The following is a 17,959-nucleotide window of genomic DNA, read 5'->3' as shown; positions in this document are numbered from 1 at the left end:
ATCTGCTGGCTATGAGGTAGGAAGTAGAAAGTCAGATGTTTGAGGAGAGTGTTGAAGGTTTGATATAGCCACAGAGAGGAATATGAGAAAGAATTGACCAGAAAAAGTGGCAGGATTGTTAGGTAGTATTTCAGGCCCTGCTGAAGTTGGTGATTATGTTAATTAGGATTGGGTTAGGCTGCGTGTAACAGAAAAACCAAAGTAATAGTGGCTTAAACAAGATCAAAGTTTATTTCTCTTGCACATAAGAGGAAGGAGGTAAGACCAGGGCTGGTGTATGATTTCATCAGGGACCAAAACTACCACTTGGCTCATAGCCAAGGTTACCTCATGGTTCAAGATGGCCAACAGGAACTGCCTCAGAAGGCAAACAAGGGGGGGCTGTTCCTGCTGAGTCAACCTTAAGGTTTCTTGAAGCAACCACCCAACACTCTCCCTCATTTGTTGGAACTTAGTCATGTGGCTACATCAGTGTACAAGGGCAGCTGGGAAATGCAATCTTCATCCCCGGCAACAGTGGGTCCACCTAGATATCAGGATCCTATTATTGAAGAATATAGAGCACAGAGCTGGGAATCCCTACCACAGTGGTCTTCCCTGTTTCATCCTTTCAACTAGACAGCTGGACCCCATTATTAAAGAATATATATTAGAGCATGGCACTGGTGGAGCCCTGATGGTGCAGTCATTAGGAGCTACAGCTCCTAACCAAAAGGTCAGCAGTTTGAATCCACCAGCCACTCCTTGGAAATCCTATGGGGCAGTTCTACTCTGTCCTATAGGGTTGCTATGAGTCAGAATCAGAATCGACTCAATGGCAACAGGTTTTTTCTTTTTCTTGGTTTTATGGCACTGGTTATCCCTATGAGTCGGAATCAACTCAACAGCAATGAGTGTTTTGGTTTTGATAATCTCTCCCACAGTAATCTTTCCTGTTGTTTATTTTTTGTTCTCCAGCGAGGCTCAGCTGTAGGTGTGCTCATGGAGAAAGCTGGGAGTTGAAGAGAGGCTTCTTGGAGGTCTGGGCTAAGGCAGCAGGGATGGAAAGAAAGGGCTAGGTTTGAGGGTCATGCAGTCAGAATGTCAGAATGGATTGGGTTTGGTGACAGTGTGATAGAGACAGGAGCCTAATGGAGAGGGAAGGAGATGAGGACGATGCTGGATTTTAACTTAAAGACAGTGTTTGAATTGTTGCCATTTTAAAGCCCAAACATTTGCTAATTTTGACAGCTAGTATATTAATAACGTACTCTGGTAGCACAGTGGTTAGGTGTTCGGCTGCTAACCAGAAGGTCAGCAGTTCGAACCCACCAGCTGCTCCTTGGGAGAAAGAGGTGGCAGTCAGCTTCTGTAAAGATTTCAGCCTTGGAAACCATGTGGGGCAGATCTGCTCTGTCCTATAGAGTTGCTGAGTCGTTATGAGTCAGAATTGGCAGTGGTTTTTTTGTTTTTTGTTTTTTAGCGTATTAATAATTACTACGCCAGTAAAACCTGTTGAAAAAAAACCCTGGTGGCGTAGTGGTTAAGAGCTATGGCTGCTAACCAGAAGGTCAGCAGTTCAAATCCACTAGGCACTCCCTGGAAACTCTATGGGGCAGTTTTACTCTGTCCTATAAGGTCCTTATGAGTTAGAATTGACTAGATAGCAATGGGTTTTTTGTTTGTTTGTTTACGCTAGTAAAATAAATAAATAAAGCCCGTATAAATCCAACCACCTGTGAGGACAGGTGTTTCTAGGCTCCTAACTTCAGAGTTTGCAGGGCCCCTGGGAAAGTATTTTTTGTGGGCCCCTGTCTAAATAAAAATTTAAGTCACCCACAGTCAGCATATCAACACCATTCTGGCAGCTCAATCTTGCAAGGTCCCTCAAAAGAAGTACCACACTGGCCAGTGGAAGTGACCAGCTTTCCAAGCCACCCTCCTGAAACATGGTTCTGGCCACAGAATCCAGGGGTAACCTCACAGATGCAAGTCCTGGAGCTGCTCAGGGCATCTGGTCAACCTCACGTGCGTGGGGAAATTTAGGGTGCCCCAAAGGGGAGAAGCCAGCTCAACCAGCCCCTCATTTGGAGAGGGACTTACAAAACTTCGAGGAAGGCACTCGAAAGTGCAGGGTCCTCTGAGGTACAGGGCCCTACTCACCCAGGTCTAAGAGTGGTAGTACTCAGAATGATCTGGGATTAATGTGAGCTTTTTCAGGAAGCAAAAGAGATGAAAACCAGATTTTTTTTTTTTTTGAGTTGAGCACTTCCTACTTGCCAAGCACCATGCAGGACACTTGGGCTTCATTTGATTTTTAAAAGAACCTTGTGAGGTAGGTACTGTTATCAAACCCATTTTACAGATGAGAAAACTACCTTTTAGAGAGATTTTGTTACTTTCCTCAGGTCACCCAGTGGTGGATCCAGGCTCTAAAATATGGTCCCTTTCTGCTACCCCATCTGACTGCCCATGAAGGACGTGTACTATTCCCCTTTTAGGTAAAAGGACATGTACCATTTCTTAAGGACTATGGCCCTCTGATTTCCCCTTTGGTAACTGGGTATTCTCTGTCTATCTATCTACCTACCTCTCTCTCTCTCTGTCTTTCTATCTATCTGTGACCAGGTTTTTGGACATGGTCCCAAACCCCTGAGATCTCTTGACAGACAAAGGATTACAGAGTGCCCCTTCCTGGCTTACATCCATTGGTTTCATGGCCCCTCACCACGTATCACAGGCCCTAGGACTCCACCTGTGCCCAAGTTTGCCCTTCCTCGTTTTGGAAAGGTTCAGCTCACACATGGAATGAACTCAGACAACATCCTGAACAACTTTAACACCAGAGGAAGAGCACTCAGGCTAGGTGATGGGAGGAGACTTCTCAGAACCGACAGGAAGTCAGGCTCCCATCGTTCTGTGTCAGCCTGTGGTGTTATTAATGATTATTCTGCCTTGGGTTCTCATTGGTTAGGACAGACTTGGGGCAAAATCATTAAGGTGAGGTGTGGCTGTTCTCTAAGCTTACACCTAGGCAGTGGGCCAAGCCAGAATTCAAGGATGGCTAAGTCATTGTTTCAACACTTTCACCAGAAACCCTGAATAAGAGGTGGCTTCATGTCCTGAAAGGGGTTGGTTTGGGTCAGGTAAGAGCTTCACTACTTTTACAGACATCTTGGTCTCCTCCTGAACCTCCTGACCATAGAGGCTCCATTTTCTCCCCAACCCCTCGTTTAGGACCTCGTAAATAACTACAGGTGAATGGATGAAATGGAGCTCCTGTGATGGCAAAAAATCAGGATTTTCATCAGAGGGAGGGGAATGGGAGGCCCAATTTCCTTGCAAACACAGCATCCCAAAAGAGAGCATCCGTAAAGTGTTTAAGAATGAGTCAAGGTGTCCTAGGGTGTCCTGTGGTTTCCGCAACACCTCAGGGCTGAGGCAGGTGAGGTGCTGAGCATAACCATTAAGCAGCTTCCAAGGTTCAAAACAGCAGCTGTTTCTGCTAGTCCTAGGCCAGAGACTGACTTATAAAAAAATAGTCCCCCTGAAAAATGACACTTATCTGTGGCCTCAAGAAGGGGTAAAGAGGATGCCTCCCAGAGGAGTCTTATATCAGGATAGACATCATTTCCTCTATCTGGGTAGATTATGCCAGGATCTGAAAGTTGGCACACAACTACACTTAACTTCTGACCTATAGCAAATGAGGTTATAGATACAAAACAAGGAGATGAAAAGAGTCTGGTTTCTTAGGCACTTGAGAGAACAGCAGAAGTATTTTCTTCTTGCTTCCAAGTCAACCCCAGCACTAGTACCAAAACTTCACCATCCCAACTAGCTTTCAAGTCAAGTTATCCAGGCTGGGAACCTAGGGCGGCTGCCTGTACTATACCAGTTCCAGGAAATACTGCTCATTTCTATCATAACTGCATGTTTAGTTGGTTTTTCTGGACAAAAGGACAATGATTCCCTTTGATGGCTTGGGTTAAGCTGCTGCAACAGGAACCAGCTGTAGCAGTCCCTTGCTTATTTGACTTCACTGTGGCATGAAATCAGGGACCTACAAAAGGAACAGAGGCAGTGAAGTGTTCTATAAGGTTTAGTTCTCAAAGTCAACAGAAATGGCTTTCGGGTTGCTGAGCTGACAATGTGGAGAAGGGAGCTTTGTCATATCAGGGGCAAGGTTGACACTGCCTGTATGGCCAGTCTTACCAGAAGCGCATCTCAGGGATAGTTCCCTCAAGTGCTGGCTTGGCTACTCCAGATTAGGTCCAAGGTGTTTTGTGGTGGTGGTTGTTCTTACAAAGCAGATTAGTGCAGTGGTTTTGAATTCAGTCCACGCCTCAGAGCTACTTTGAGACTGGACTACTACAGGATCCTCAAACCTGAGTTTGAATCCTGTCTCTACTATTATCCTGTCCCACAAACAAATTTCATCTCTCCTCTAAGCCTCAGTTTCCTTGTCTTTAAAGGGGATGTGATAATAGTACCTCTTTATAGGGTTGTGAGGATTACTGGAAATAATGCATGAAAGCCCTTGGCCTATTTCTGGGCACAGAGTCAACTCTCAATAAAGAGAAGTGATTATGACTGTTTAAAAATCATGTGTTTGCTCAAGTAGGGTCCTACTCTTTGCTCAGTCTTATTTTTGCTGAAGGAGCTCCTGGCTAGGACTACGGAGGTTGACCACTTGGTATTGCACTTCATTACCCATCATTCCATTCCATTTCTGGGTCATTTACCTGCTGTTCTAACGTGATAGTGATTACCTCAGCAAGTGCTTCAGGTTTTTGGTAATAAAGAAGGCAAGATACCTTATTAGATATAATAAACAAGGAAAGGTGAAGGTGTTTGTTGAATAGCCACAAGGCTGGATCCAGCACCTAGAAATAGCTGATCCTCACGAAGGACTTAAGTTACCACAAAAGTTTTCTACTGATTGTAAAACAATGATGATAACTTCCATTCTTCTCTACATTTCTAAATTTACCTGTCACGTGACTGAGTGAATGTCTCTGATTATTGGAGAGAAAATGTGTTACTTTATTTGTCGTAGTATAAATGCAACAGAGAGAATTAAAGATAACAAAAATAACGTGCACCTTTAAGTTTGAAGATTGAATTTGCTGTCACCTCCCTGGAAACCCTGGTGGCTAAGTGGTTAAATGCTACAACTGCTAACCAAAAGGTCTACGGTTCAAATCCACCAGGCACTCCTTGGAAACTTGATGGAGCAGCTCTACTCTGTCCTATAGGGTCGCTGTGAGTCGGAATCGATACGATGGCAATGTTTTTGGTTTTTTGGGTCACTTCCCTATTAACTAAGGGCTTAAATTTACAGACTGGACCTAACAAACTCATGTGTGTCCCATCAAATACCATTTTAGTCTTCAGGGAAACAGATTTGTGCATCCTATCTTGACATACTCAACATATCCTAAACTCATTTGTCTCCCCTTAAGCTACCTCTCCTTCCCAACTACTCATTTCTGTCAATGGTTTTACCATTTTCTAATCTTCAAAACTAGAGATCTTGGTGTGATCTTTGATTTTTCCACCTCCTTCTCCCTGTGGCCAGCAGCCACCTGGTCCGGTTGCTGTATCATGACCAAGCAGCCTGGTTAAGATCCTGGGTTCCATCATCAGACCTCCTGGGTTTGATGCCTGGCTCTAGCACTCACAGCTGTGTGACATTGTGCCTGTTACTTACGCTCTCTCTGCCGCCGTTTCCTCATCTGTAAATAGGAAAGATGACAGTTCATTCCTGATAAAGTTGCTGTGATAATTAAATGAGATAATGTTCAACACAGTGCCACTAATTTTATTATTACAAATAGTCTAGGCTATGCTCCTTCCTCTCTATCTTTATTACAATGGCTCTATTTTAAGCTGTCATCATTTTTGGCCTGGGTTAGAGATACTGCTGTATAATTTAACCCTGATTTCAGACTCTCCTTCAGGGCTCTGCCAAATGGGGTTTCCCTTGTAACTCTCCAGCTCAGAATCCATCATGGCTCCCTTCCCTGGGTGGTACAAGTGGTTAACATGCTCAGCTGCTAACCAAAAAGGTTGGAGGTTCAAGTCCATCCAGGGGCACCTTGAAAGAAACGCCTGGCAATCTACTTCCAAAAAATCAGCCATTGAAGACCCTGTAGAGTTAAACCTTAAACCAAAAAATATCCCCTCAAGTTAGTAAAGAATGTCTGCCTTGAGTATTGTGCTCTTTTAAGAGCTATTTATATGGGATCAAATTGACAATTCAGAGATTAGATAGGAAACTTAGGGGGCAGTGAATTTAAGTTAATAAGGGGAGGAACAATTCAGAAAAGGAGGGTGAGAACGGTTCACAACTTGACGAATGTAATCAGTGTCACTGAATCGTACACATAGAAATGGTTGAATTGGTGTATACTCCTAACAACAAAAATAAAAATAAATTAAAAAAATTTTTTTTATTTCAAATATCAAAAAATAGTACATAGATGCTCATTTTAAATATTTCACATCCCCATCAGGTACTGATATATTAAAGTAGAATAAACTATGTTAATAAATATTGCATTACAAACACACACACACACACACACACACACACACACACAGAAACCTTATGGTGCACAGTTCTACCCAGACACACCTGGGGCCACCATGGGGGCACCTGAGGAAAAAACAGTATACAAGCAAAGAATGAAAGCACTGTTACTGAGGATAGAAGAGAAGTAAAATAGGAACCTGAGGAGCACAGCTAATGTATAGTCGTTAGCAAGCTGAACTAATGTTCACTCATCCTGCAGAACTGACTAGAAAGAACTGTGGAAAAGTTCATTCTGGATGAATGAACCCATGGTGGTTGTGCAAGCTCTTGTGCTTTGGAGTCAGACCGACTCGGGTTTGAACCCTGGCTTTGCTCTTTACTATTGTGTGACCTTGGGGTGTTACTTAACACTGTAAATATAGTAGAAGGGGAAAGAGAATGAGGAGAGAGGTTACAAAACAGATATTTAAGTAAGTGAATCTCCATCTGGATGTGTAACAAACATCTGAACATCAACACATCTGACCTGAACTGATGTTCCTCCACAAATCCGCACCGTCCCAGCCGATGGCAACTCCAACCTTCCAGCTGCTTAGGCTTAAAGTCCTGGAACTTACCCTTCACTTTTCTCGTTCCATCATACCCCATATCCAGTTTATTAGGGAATTATGTTGGCTCAGAAACCCTGGTGGCATAGTGGTTAAGAGCTACAGCTACTAACCAAAAGGTTGGCGGTTCAAATCCACCCGGCGCTCCTTGGAAACTCTATGGGCTAGTTCTGCTCTGTCCTATAGGGTCGCTATGAGTTGGAATCAACTCAACAGCACTGGGTTTGGTTTTTTTGGTTTATGTTGGCTCTACCTTCAGAATATTCCCAAATCCCATCATTTCTCACCATCTTCATCCGAGTTCACATCATCTCTCATCTTGATTACTGGAAAACTCTTACAACAAACAAGTCTGCCTGCTTTTACTCTTGACCTCCTACCATCTATTCTTCTCACAGTGGCCATAGGGCTCCTTTAAAAACTAAGTGAAACAACAGAACCCAAAACTCCACATATCCTCCCTTTTCACCCAAGTGTGAAAACAAACTTCTTACAACAAACGGCCTTGGGAGCTCTTTCCTGGCTGTGTCCTCTACCTGAGATACTCTTCTCCCAGGTATCTACTTAGCTAGCAGTCTCATCTTCTCAAGTCTCGCTAAAAGTTCGCCTTCTCAGTGAAGCTGACCCTACCCAACCTATTTGGTGTTGTAACCCACTACCCCACCCCCAGGTACTCCTCATCTGCCTCACAATTCTCCATACTTTCTTTTTCCACAGCCCTTATCTCTTCTAATACAATACATAATGAGCTTCTTTGTTACGTTGATTATTTATTACCCCCCTACTAGGATGTAAGTTCTACAAGGGACTATTTTGATCCTGATATATCCCTCTTGGAACATTTACATGTTCAGAGGATGAGAAAATGAATAAAACAATGGATAGCTTCAATCAAAATCTCCACTCTCCTTTACTCACACTTCCCACTCTTAACATAGCTGAGAAGCTGGTGTTGAGAAGTAGAGGAATGAGACCCACACCACCTAATTCCAGAGGCCAAATGGAAAGGCAAAAGAACCAAAAACACCTCCCTATGGTATGACCAGGGGAGGCAAGAGACACTTTGCTATAGGCTATTCCTCTTAGGTAGAGAGAAATCACAATCTCAAAGATTAGTCGATCACTAATCATTTAACCTTTTAATATATTTTCCTGTTGTCCAGAAGTTTTAAACATAGTTAAAATTATCAGATTTTTTTCTTTATGGATTTGTGTGTGTGTATCTGTTTTAGACTTTCCTACCACCAAGATTATAGACATATTCTTTTATAGTTTTTTAATGCTCATATGATTTAGGGCTTTTTTTTTTAAGTTTGAGTCTAGTCTTTCATCTCGCTGGGATTTATGCTTGTGAACAGACAAGCAGGGAGCTAACATCACTTTTTCACAAATGATTAGCTAAGTGGTCCCTGAACAGTCCAGTCTTTCCTCGTGTATTTTAAAACGTCATCTCCCTTACATACTAAAACCATATGCATGTGAAAGCTGGACTATGAATTGATACATTTGAATTTTGGTGTTGACGAAGAATATTGAATATACCATGGACTGCCAAGAGAACGAATAAATCTGTCTTGGAAGAAGTACAGCCAGAATTCTCCTTAGAAGCATGGATGGCGAGACTTCACCTCACGTACTTTGGACACGTTATCAGGAGGGACCAGTCCCTGGAGAAGGACATCAAGCTTGGTAAGGTTGACGGTCAACGAAAAGAGGAAGACTCTCAAGGAAATGGATTGCACATAGTGGCTGCAACAATGTGCTCAAACATAGCAATGATTGTGAGGATGGCGCAGGACTGTGCACTGTTTCATTCTGTTGTACGTGGGGTCGCTACAGGTGAGAACTGACTTGCCAGCACCTAACAACAAAATAATCCCAGATATACAGGAGTCTGGCACTGATACAAACTATTTTAATTACTATAACTTTATACTACATTTTAACTTTCTAGTTGTAATCTTGATTTTAATATTATAATTAACTATTAACCTATTATCAGTTTTAGTCAAAATCAACCATATATCAATTCATTTGACAAACATTTTTTGAATGTTCCTCTGGGTCATACACTAGAAATAAAAACATGGCTTGCTGGCCAGAGGTAATGGCTGGACTCAGTTATTCATATACAAATTAGGCGGGCTGGGGTCTAGACTCTACCTTTTTAATTGAGAATTTTGGGAGAAAGTGGGTTGAAAGATAGCAAATTTTTTTTCTCTTAGTTGTTATTATTATTAGTTCAGTCATTTTTGCTAACTTTCTGAAATAGTAAATCTAAATATGGATCAGAGGTAGGAGCTCTAATGAAAAGCGTAAAATTCTGGATAAAATTTAGGGTATGAAAAAAGCAAAGAGTGGTATAAAAGCCTAAAAATCATTTCTATTACAATTTATTGCCTAGCTTTAGTCTGTCAATTAGGTGGCAAATGACATTTCACATAAACATTAGGGCAAGGTCTTTCTTCTTCCTCTGTTAAACTTAGTTGAGAGTTACACACCAAGTCATGCCCAGCGGAGCATCACAACATCCTAGGAAGATCCTGTGTGTATGTGCTCATAAGCACATTTAATTGCATATTCCTACTCCCTCGGATTAGCCTTTCGGCAAAGTTAACCCATTTCATCTCCGAAGGATATGGGGCAACCATGGTCCATTGTTGAGCAAAAAGGAAGATCAGCTGCCAATTACAATCAGGGAGAAGGTTCAGAACTATTCCTTAAGCTAGGAGGGCACTACAAAGTCTACCACCTTTACCCAGGTCAAGGAAGTTGAACATAAAAGACTTCTAAGCAGCAGTCTTTAAGACCTTAAGGCCTCCTCCCTACCTGTGCCCCAGAAGGGTGAAATCCCTTTGCACATGGTGGGCACCATAATAACATTCATATACAACGTATTTGAGTGCCAGAGTGGACCTCCATTGGACAAATATTTATTGAACACCTACTATATTGGAGGAATAGAGAGGTAGACCAGACAGAAAAAATTCCCTCAGTCAAGAAACTGCCCCTCAAAGGATATGAACAGACACTTCACTAAAGAAGACATTCAGGTAGCTAACAGATACATGAGGAAATGCTCAAGATCATTAGCCACTAGAGAAATGCAAATCAAAACTACAATGAGATTCCATCTCACTCCAATAAGGCTGGCATTAATCCAAAAAACAAAATAATCAATGTTGGAGAGGTTGTGGAGAGACTGGAACACTTATACACTGCTGGTGGGAATGTAAAATGGTATAACCACTCTGGAAATCAATTTGGTGCTTCCTTAAAAAGCTAGAAATAGCACAACCATATGATCCAGCAATCCCACTCCTTGGAATATAACCTAGAGAAATAAGAGCCTTTACATGAACAGATATATGCACACCTATGTTCACTTTAGCACTGTTTACAATAGCAAAAAGATGTTGCCCATCAACAGATGAATGGATAAATTACAGTATATTCACAGAATGGAATATTACGCATCGATAAAGAACAATGATGGATCCATGAAACATTTCATAACATGGAGGAATCTAGAAGGCATTATGCTAAGTGAAATTAGTCAGCTGCAAAAGGACAAATATTGTATAAGACCTCTATTATAAGAACTTGAGAAATAGTTTAAACAGAGAAGAAAATATTCTTTGATGGTTACGAGAGGGGAGAGGGAGGGAAGGAGGGAGAGGAGTTTTCAGTAATTAGATAGTAGATAAGAACTATTTTAGGTGAAGGGAAATACAACACACAATACAGGCGAGGTCAGCACAACTGGACTAAACCAAAAGCAAAGAAGTTTCCTGAATAAGCTGAACACATTGAAGGCCAGCGTAGCAGGGGCAGGAGTTTGGGGACCATGGTTCCAGGGGACATCTAAGTCAACCGGCATAATAAAATCTGTTAAGAAAACATTCTGCATCCCACAGTGGAGAGTGGCGTCTGGGGTCTTAAACACTAGCAAGCGTCCATCTAAGATACATCAATTGGTCTCAACCCACCTGGAGCAAAGGAAAATGAAGAACACCAAAGACAAAAGGTAATTATGAGCCCAAGAGACAGAAAGGGCCACATAAACCAGAGACTACATCAGCCTGAGGCCAGAAGAACTAGATGGTACCCAGCTACAACCGATGACTGCCCTGACAGGGAACACAACAGACAACCCCCGAGGGAGCAGGAGAGCAGTGGGATACAGACCCCAAAATCTCGTAAAAAGACCAGACTTAATGGTCTGACTGAGACTAGAATGACCCTGGAGGTCATTATCCCCAGACCTTCCCTTAGCCCAAGACAAGAACCATTCCTAAAGCTAACTCTTCAGACAGGGATTGGACTGGACTATAGGATAGACAATGATACTGGTGAAGAATCAGCTTCTTGGATCAAGTAGACACATGAGACTATGTTGGCATCTCCTGTCTGATGGGGAGATGAGAGGTTAGAAAGGGTCAGAAGCTGGCCAAATGGACACGAAAAGAGAGAGTAGAGGAAAGGAGTGTGCTGTCTCATTAAGAGGAGAGCAGTGAGGAGTATATAGCAAGGTGTTTATAAATTTTTGTATTAGAGTCTGACTTGATTTGTAAACTTTCACTTAAAGCACAATAAAAATTAAAAAAAAAAAAAAAGAGGAAGACTCAAAAAAAAAAAAAAACTGCCCCTTTCCAACCAAGTGCCTTTATGTCATTGTCCAAGACAGATAAATAAGTAGTCTTACAACTAAACTTTGGAGTTACAGAACTCCTTCGCATGTGGGCAAGAAGCCAATGAGATGACACATATAAAGCTTGAAGGAAAAAAAGTGCCAGCCAAGAACCACATATCCAGCAAAACTGTCTCTCAAATACGATGGTGCAATTAGGGCATTTCCAGATAAACAGAAGTTTAGGAAATTTGTAAAAATCAAACAAAAATTACAAGAAATACTGAAGGAAGTCCTTTGGTTAGAAAATCCGTAACATCGGATAACAACCCAAGAGTAGAACACAGGATAGAACAAGCAGACATCAACCCAGATAGGGAAGTCACAAATAAATCAAAGCTAAAACACTGAAAATTGGGAAACAGAGATGTCAATATGTAAAAGATGACAACATTAAAACAAAAAGGAAGGACTAAGTAATGGAGTCATAGATATCTCATATGAAGAAGAAGTCAAGGCGATACCAAAAAACAAAAGGTTGGTTTAAACTTAGAAAAACAGAGGATATTAAATATAAAGGTAATCACAAAGAAAACTAATAATCCTACACATCAAAATAAAAAACAAGAAAAACATAAAGACTCAGCAAATGCAAAATCAACAACGATGAAAAGGACGAAAAGAAAAAAAAGAACCCTTTTGTTTGCTACATAATAATTGACATCCAAGAAAATCTCAGCCTACTCTAGAGCTCGTGGTAACTTTCATAATTTCTGCTCTACAAATTCTCCTTCTCTCTTTAAACATCAAGTCCAATTGTGTTCAGGCACAATTCATGGCCTCACTTGCCAGCTTAACGCTCCTTCATGACCCCTCTGTACTGCAGTCTAAAGGCTCTCTGCAGTTTAGTCAAGCCAGACATTACTGGATGGTCTCTATGCTTAAGAACCCACCTCAGTAACCCACTCTTCTCTTACTCGCCAAACAGTCTCTCCAAAGGCTGCTCTCTTACAGAGTGAGACACAAAGCTTAACCCTGGCTACTTCCTTTATTTCAGCACTTCCAGACTGGCTGGTTACATTGGGGTCTGCCATATGGGAGTGTTTTCCAGAAGATGTCATGTGGAACAGGTCCCAGAGTAGGTATGTGTTGCTTAAGGTTGGGTTTGGGATCACAAAATGCACATGGAACGAACCAAGACTTTCACGTCTGAGATCACTGAAAGAGAAGACCAAAGAAACGCCTGGTCACTGGGACACATACAGTACATGCCAACTCCCTGATATCCTAAGGAGCATTAAAGCTGCAGAAAGATGAAAAATGGGCATTCAGGCATAAAATCCTACTGATTAACTCTCATAACTACCCAGAACTCCATGCCAGAACTTTAGAACAAAAATGGATCAGAGGTGAAACGGAGAAGCAAAAATAATTGTCAATCTTCAGTTCTCGACCTGGCCCACAGCTCTAATTGCTGCAGATTACTGGTAATGAAACCGTGATCCAGCACCAGTTCACAGAGCACTGCTGCTGAAGCACAGGGTGATGTTGCTGACAGGGCTCTCGAGTGTCCTAATGAGCAGAGCTTGAGAGATGAATAATGCCTTAACCGAGCATGATACACATATTGGGTTAGAGGTGCAGGATATGCTTAATCTGGTAATCACTTATAGAAAATCTGGGTCATTTCTCTGGGAAGAACAGGCCCAATTACTCACAATGCGCCATACTGGGCAGAGCTTAAGATAGTAACCACCCTGCGTATCCACATTCTCTTGACAATCTCCCCCCCTCTGCTGCACCACTTTTATTCCCCTCCAAAACAGTGGAATACTAAGGGTTGATGGCACAATCTAAGAGGTAGCATGAAGGAAGGAGTTCCCTAAAGTTTGGAGTCAGATCTACATTCAAATTCTGGTACTAACTACTACATAGCCAAGAACATTCATTTCATCCTAGTGTCCTGCTTCGATTGGCTCCTGAAAGCTAGAGGTAGGCTCTGGTGAACTTAGAAAACACACAGCAGCCTACTCCCTCTAATCATATCCCTGCCAGTTTTCTAGTACCTGACCCACCCACCATCTCGTCAGATGCCCAGGTCCGTTAAGCCTTTTGCTTAACAGGACTCACACATGGCCGTGACCAAGGATTTCTCCAGAAGGGGCTTTGTGAAGTCTCAGGGAAGCTGAAGCCAGACTACAACCCTTTATTCAGCTCATCTTCTCCTGGACGCCTTCACCTAAGATAGCAACGCTGCCCACTCCTTACACTTAGGTTTGTGTTTGCTATTCAGTTTTTGAATTAATCACCTTTCACATTCATTTATATGTGGCGTTGTTGTGTGCCACTGAGTCAATTCCTACTCACAGACACCCTACAGGACAGAGTAGAACTATCCCATAGGGTTTCGTAGGCTGTAAATTTTTGTGAGAGCAGATCGCCAGGTCAGTAGGTTCGAACTGCTGACCTTTCAGTTAGCAGCTGAGCGCTGAAGCATTCTGCCTTCATTTATGTGTAAACAGTTGTTAATAATAGAGAAAACTGACTTTGTGCCATAGTAAGTCCATTGAGATGTTAACACTGATGGTTAACAATCATTAAGGTCCTTGTAAAATCTGAAGATACCATTCTTTAAGGTTTCAAAGATTGCAGACGAGCAAGAAATACGAAGGTAGCTCACTGAGTACCAAAGCCACTACCTTTTGAAACATGTGACTTTCACAAGGCATATACAATTGAGATCACAAATTAAAGCTCAAAATTTGTAAGGATGAACACTTAAGATATTTCACTGATCCCACAAGGCCTACCACCAGGAAATAGTTGGTCCATTTAAAGGGGATAATTGAAGACAGCTTAATGAAGACACCAATTAAAAGGGGCGGGTAGGGTTAAGGCAAAACCAAGTACAGATGATGAAATACTTCAGCAATATCCAATAGATTTTCCTGCAATGACAAACATGCTCTACACATCTGTATTTTAACGCACTAGCCACATGTGAGCACTTCAAATGTGCTTAGTGTGACTAAGCCACTTAATTTTTAATTTCGTTTCATCTTAATTTAAATGGCTGTATGTGGCTAATGGCTATGGTATTAGTGCAGTCCAAGTTTAACAGCCAGCCATTACTACCCCTGGCCTGAAGAGGTAAGGAGAGAAAAGAATTACCAGAGCTCAGAGAGATGGACAGTTAGTGCTACAGCTACAGCTTGTAAGAGAAGGCTACTTGACAAGGACCCATGGCCTCTGACAGATTGTAGCCACTAATAATACCCTGACTTACTCCTCCTGTCTTCCCTTCTCCCGTGTCTCCATCTGGTGGAACACAACCAGAACCTAAGAGAGCTCATTCGTGTAGTCCCTAAAGGTCAGCCTTCTGGAGCACAGAATAGTGGAGAAAGATCTGGCGCAAATATTATACCATGCACAAATGAGTTGAAGCATTAAATGTTTGGCTTTTTGGCATTTATAAATCTAAGTAAATGTGGAATCAGTGCCAAGGAATGGACCAAAAGCATGTTTCTCAATAAAGCCCTACAAATATTTCCTGTTAAAGCTAGCCTGGAGTTCTCTGCTGCACTAAACAGCACACGCTGTAATTAAACTGCAGCTGCACTTGTTCCAGTTTTCACACATGAAGAGTTAGGCCAACACCATGCCCCTTCAACTATATTCAGATGTTCATCTTTCAACCATATTACATTTTTCAAGGATCTATGTCAAACTTGTCCCAAGGTGTTATCTCAAATCACAAAGCCCAGGGAAAAAAAAAATTTATTTCATTTAGGCTAAAGGCCATTTAAACTCAATAAACTTTAATTGGAAAATGGGAGGAGGATCAATGAATCCAAAGCCTACCGCTCTAGGATAGTATGACCAATTCCTACTCTAGGACTGTATGGCCACTGTCTTCTGATCAGACTTTTTTTTTCCCACCATCTGATTGTCGGTATGTGTTTTAACAACAAACACTATCACTTCATGCATTGGATGGTAATGCTAAGGGAAAAAAAGAGGCAATATCTACAGGCAGGATAAAATGCTATTCGTGGAAACCTTTACTGTCTACTTTAGTGGGTTCTGAATATATCAAGAGTCCAGTGCTTACTGCTCAGTACTTAAGGAAGAAAGGTCTAATGTCAATGTACAGGGGTTGAAGTAGGTGCCAAAGGAAAAGCAGTTCCCACCACCTCCAAGGATCAGGAGCTGTTGCTCTTCATGAAGGAGGATGCTGGTATGGTTGTGTAGCATTAACGGCCATGGCACACGTGTTGTGTCAATCTGATACTCAGAGCTCAGTCTTGTAGTCAAATCAATAACAGTAACTCCAGGAACTGAGGAAGAATGAATCCAGACCCCTCCAACCAGCAGAAGCTTCCCATTGAGCACATGAGCTGTGTGGGAGTACCTTGGGATAACAGGAGGCTTGATGTCTATTGATTCCCAAAGGAATCCACAAGAGACTGGTTTCAGGAAGACTACAGAGCTCAGTGGCTCCTCAGAAGGCCCCAGGCCTCCAGCAAGAAGAGCTCCCCCTTGCCAACTGCAGGCACTGTGGGAATGCCGAGCTTCGGGTGCATCCCCTTCCACTGGGACCCTGACCCAAGTCATTGTCCCTACATGTAGGAAATGCCAGTCACTTAGTACAGGTTCTATTACACTTCGACCTCCATGCACAAACAAATACTTCTGATTCTGATAGGACACTTCTGTTGCTGAATGGCGCCAGCGTGACAAAGTGGAATCTTCTTCTGGGCCAGCCTTTGTTACTGTCACCTTCAGGTCCTCAGCGCCATTATCCTCTCTCTTACAAAAACACAGTTGGAGAATTCCCAAGGCTGGAGTCACCGGGGACAGTCTCCCTCCCAGGACCAGAACCTCAGTGTCTGAAAGTCTTGTCATGGTGTGATAAAGACGTCCATCCCACTTAGCTCCAGCCTCCCAACTGAGTATTTGGCTGCTTTTCCAACCAAAGTCACAATATCTTAAGAGCAGGTGAAACTTGCTCACCCGGCAGTGCTGCCCCTCCTGCTCTCCAAAGCCTCCAGCACTGAGAATAATGCCGGGGCTCAAGAGGGCAGACGCATGGCCATATCTCTTAAGGTCAGGTCCCTGGCTGTCACTCATAACTACAGTGGCAGGGAAGGCCCCTGAAGGGGAAGCAGGGTGTACCCAAGGAAACGCCTCTGTAGGTGGAAACAGCAGGGTTTGGGACATGGCGTCTCCCTTAGAAGCTGCCAGAATGAAATAGTGAGCACACTTCAGATGCCACTCCTCAAATTCATCAAAGGGTTCAAGAGTTTCTATCCGCCGGCGCTCTTGGGCAGGGAGAAAGCGGCGATAGAACTCATTCATGTCCATGGCACTGCAAGCCGTCCAGCCGGCTTGGAGGAAGCGGCGCCGCTGAGCCTCCGCGTCGGGAAAGCTGTCCAGGCCATGCAAGGGGGAATTCAGCTGCCGGAAATGTCGCTGCATGAACTGGCCGAAGGCGTCCCGCGGCTTCATCTGCTCGTAGACGACGAAAAGGGCATCGGGAAAACGCCGGGCTGCCCAGGCGACGAGGGCTGCGGCGCTCTCGGGCTCCAGGTAGGTCAGCACGGCCTCTGCTAGGAGGAGAGTCGGTGCGGCCGCCTCGAGGCCCGCGGCGGCCAGGGCCTCGTCCAACCGCCGGAGCTGCCGCAGGTCCAGGCCGAGGATGCGGTAGTCCAGACCCTCGAAGAGCAGCGCCGACGCGGCGTCCGCCTCCCGGAACGGCCCAGTTAACGCGCACAGTTCCGGCGTATCCCGAATCCTCTCTGCTTTGCGCCGCGCCACGTCCGGGAAATCCACCTCCCAAACCGCAGCCCGGGTCAAGCGACCCGCAGCTTTGAGACGAAAATACAGCGAGTCGGAGCCGGCGCCTAGCGACAGCACCTGGGCGGGCGGCGCATCGGGGCGCGCGCTCGTCTGCTCCAGGAAGGCGCGCACGCAGTGCCGCATGGCGCGTGCGCGGACGTAGTAGCCGCGGTGGATGAGCGGCGCGCGCCGCGCGGCCCCCGGGACCAGCAACGCGGCAAAAGCGTCGTGCACGTACCCGCGCGCGGCCAAGGAGCTCTTGCTGAGGGCGCTGCTGTCGTTGGTGTTCTGCACGGCCCCCGCTCGACGCTCGCGGCTCCGCGGGCCCATGGCCAGGAGAGGCTCAGCGGCGGCGCTCCGTGACGG

At 43.8% G+C, this 17,959-nt stretch overlaps 1 protein-coding gene across 1 annotated transcript; it reads right to left on the bottom strand.

The window, feature by feature from the left end:
• Nucleotides 1–11,767: 11,767 nt before the first annotated feature.
• LCMT2 (leucine carboxyl methyltransferase 2) lies at nucleotides 11,768–17,923 on the bottom strand. The gene has a single exon (XM_064292062.1). The coding sequence runs from the start codon at nucleotides 17,921–17,923 to the stop codon at nucleotides 15,863–15,865; it is 2,061 nt and encodes a 686-aa protein (XP_064148132.1). The 3' UTR covers nucleotides 11,768–15,862.
• Between the last annotated feature and the right edge of the window lie 36 nt (nucleotides 17,924–17,959).

This window comes from Loxodonta africana, chromosome 10 (genome assembly GCF_030014295.1).
Source record: "Loxodonta africana isolate mLoxAfr1 chromosome 10, mLoxAfr1.hap2, whole genome shotgun sequence".
NCBI classification, from domain to species: Eukaryota; Metazoa; Chordata; class Mammalia; order Proboscidea; family Elephantidae; genus Loxodonta; species Loxodonta africana.
Note: the sequence above shows the minus strand (reverse complement) of the source record. Positions and strands in the feature narration are given on the sequence as shown.

Excerpts from the sequence above, each read along its gene's own strand:
- LCMT2 (XM_064292062.1), bottom strand. The coding sequence starts at position 17,923 with ATGGGCCCGCGGAGCCGCGAGCGTCGAGCGGGGGCCGTGCAGAACACC.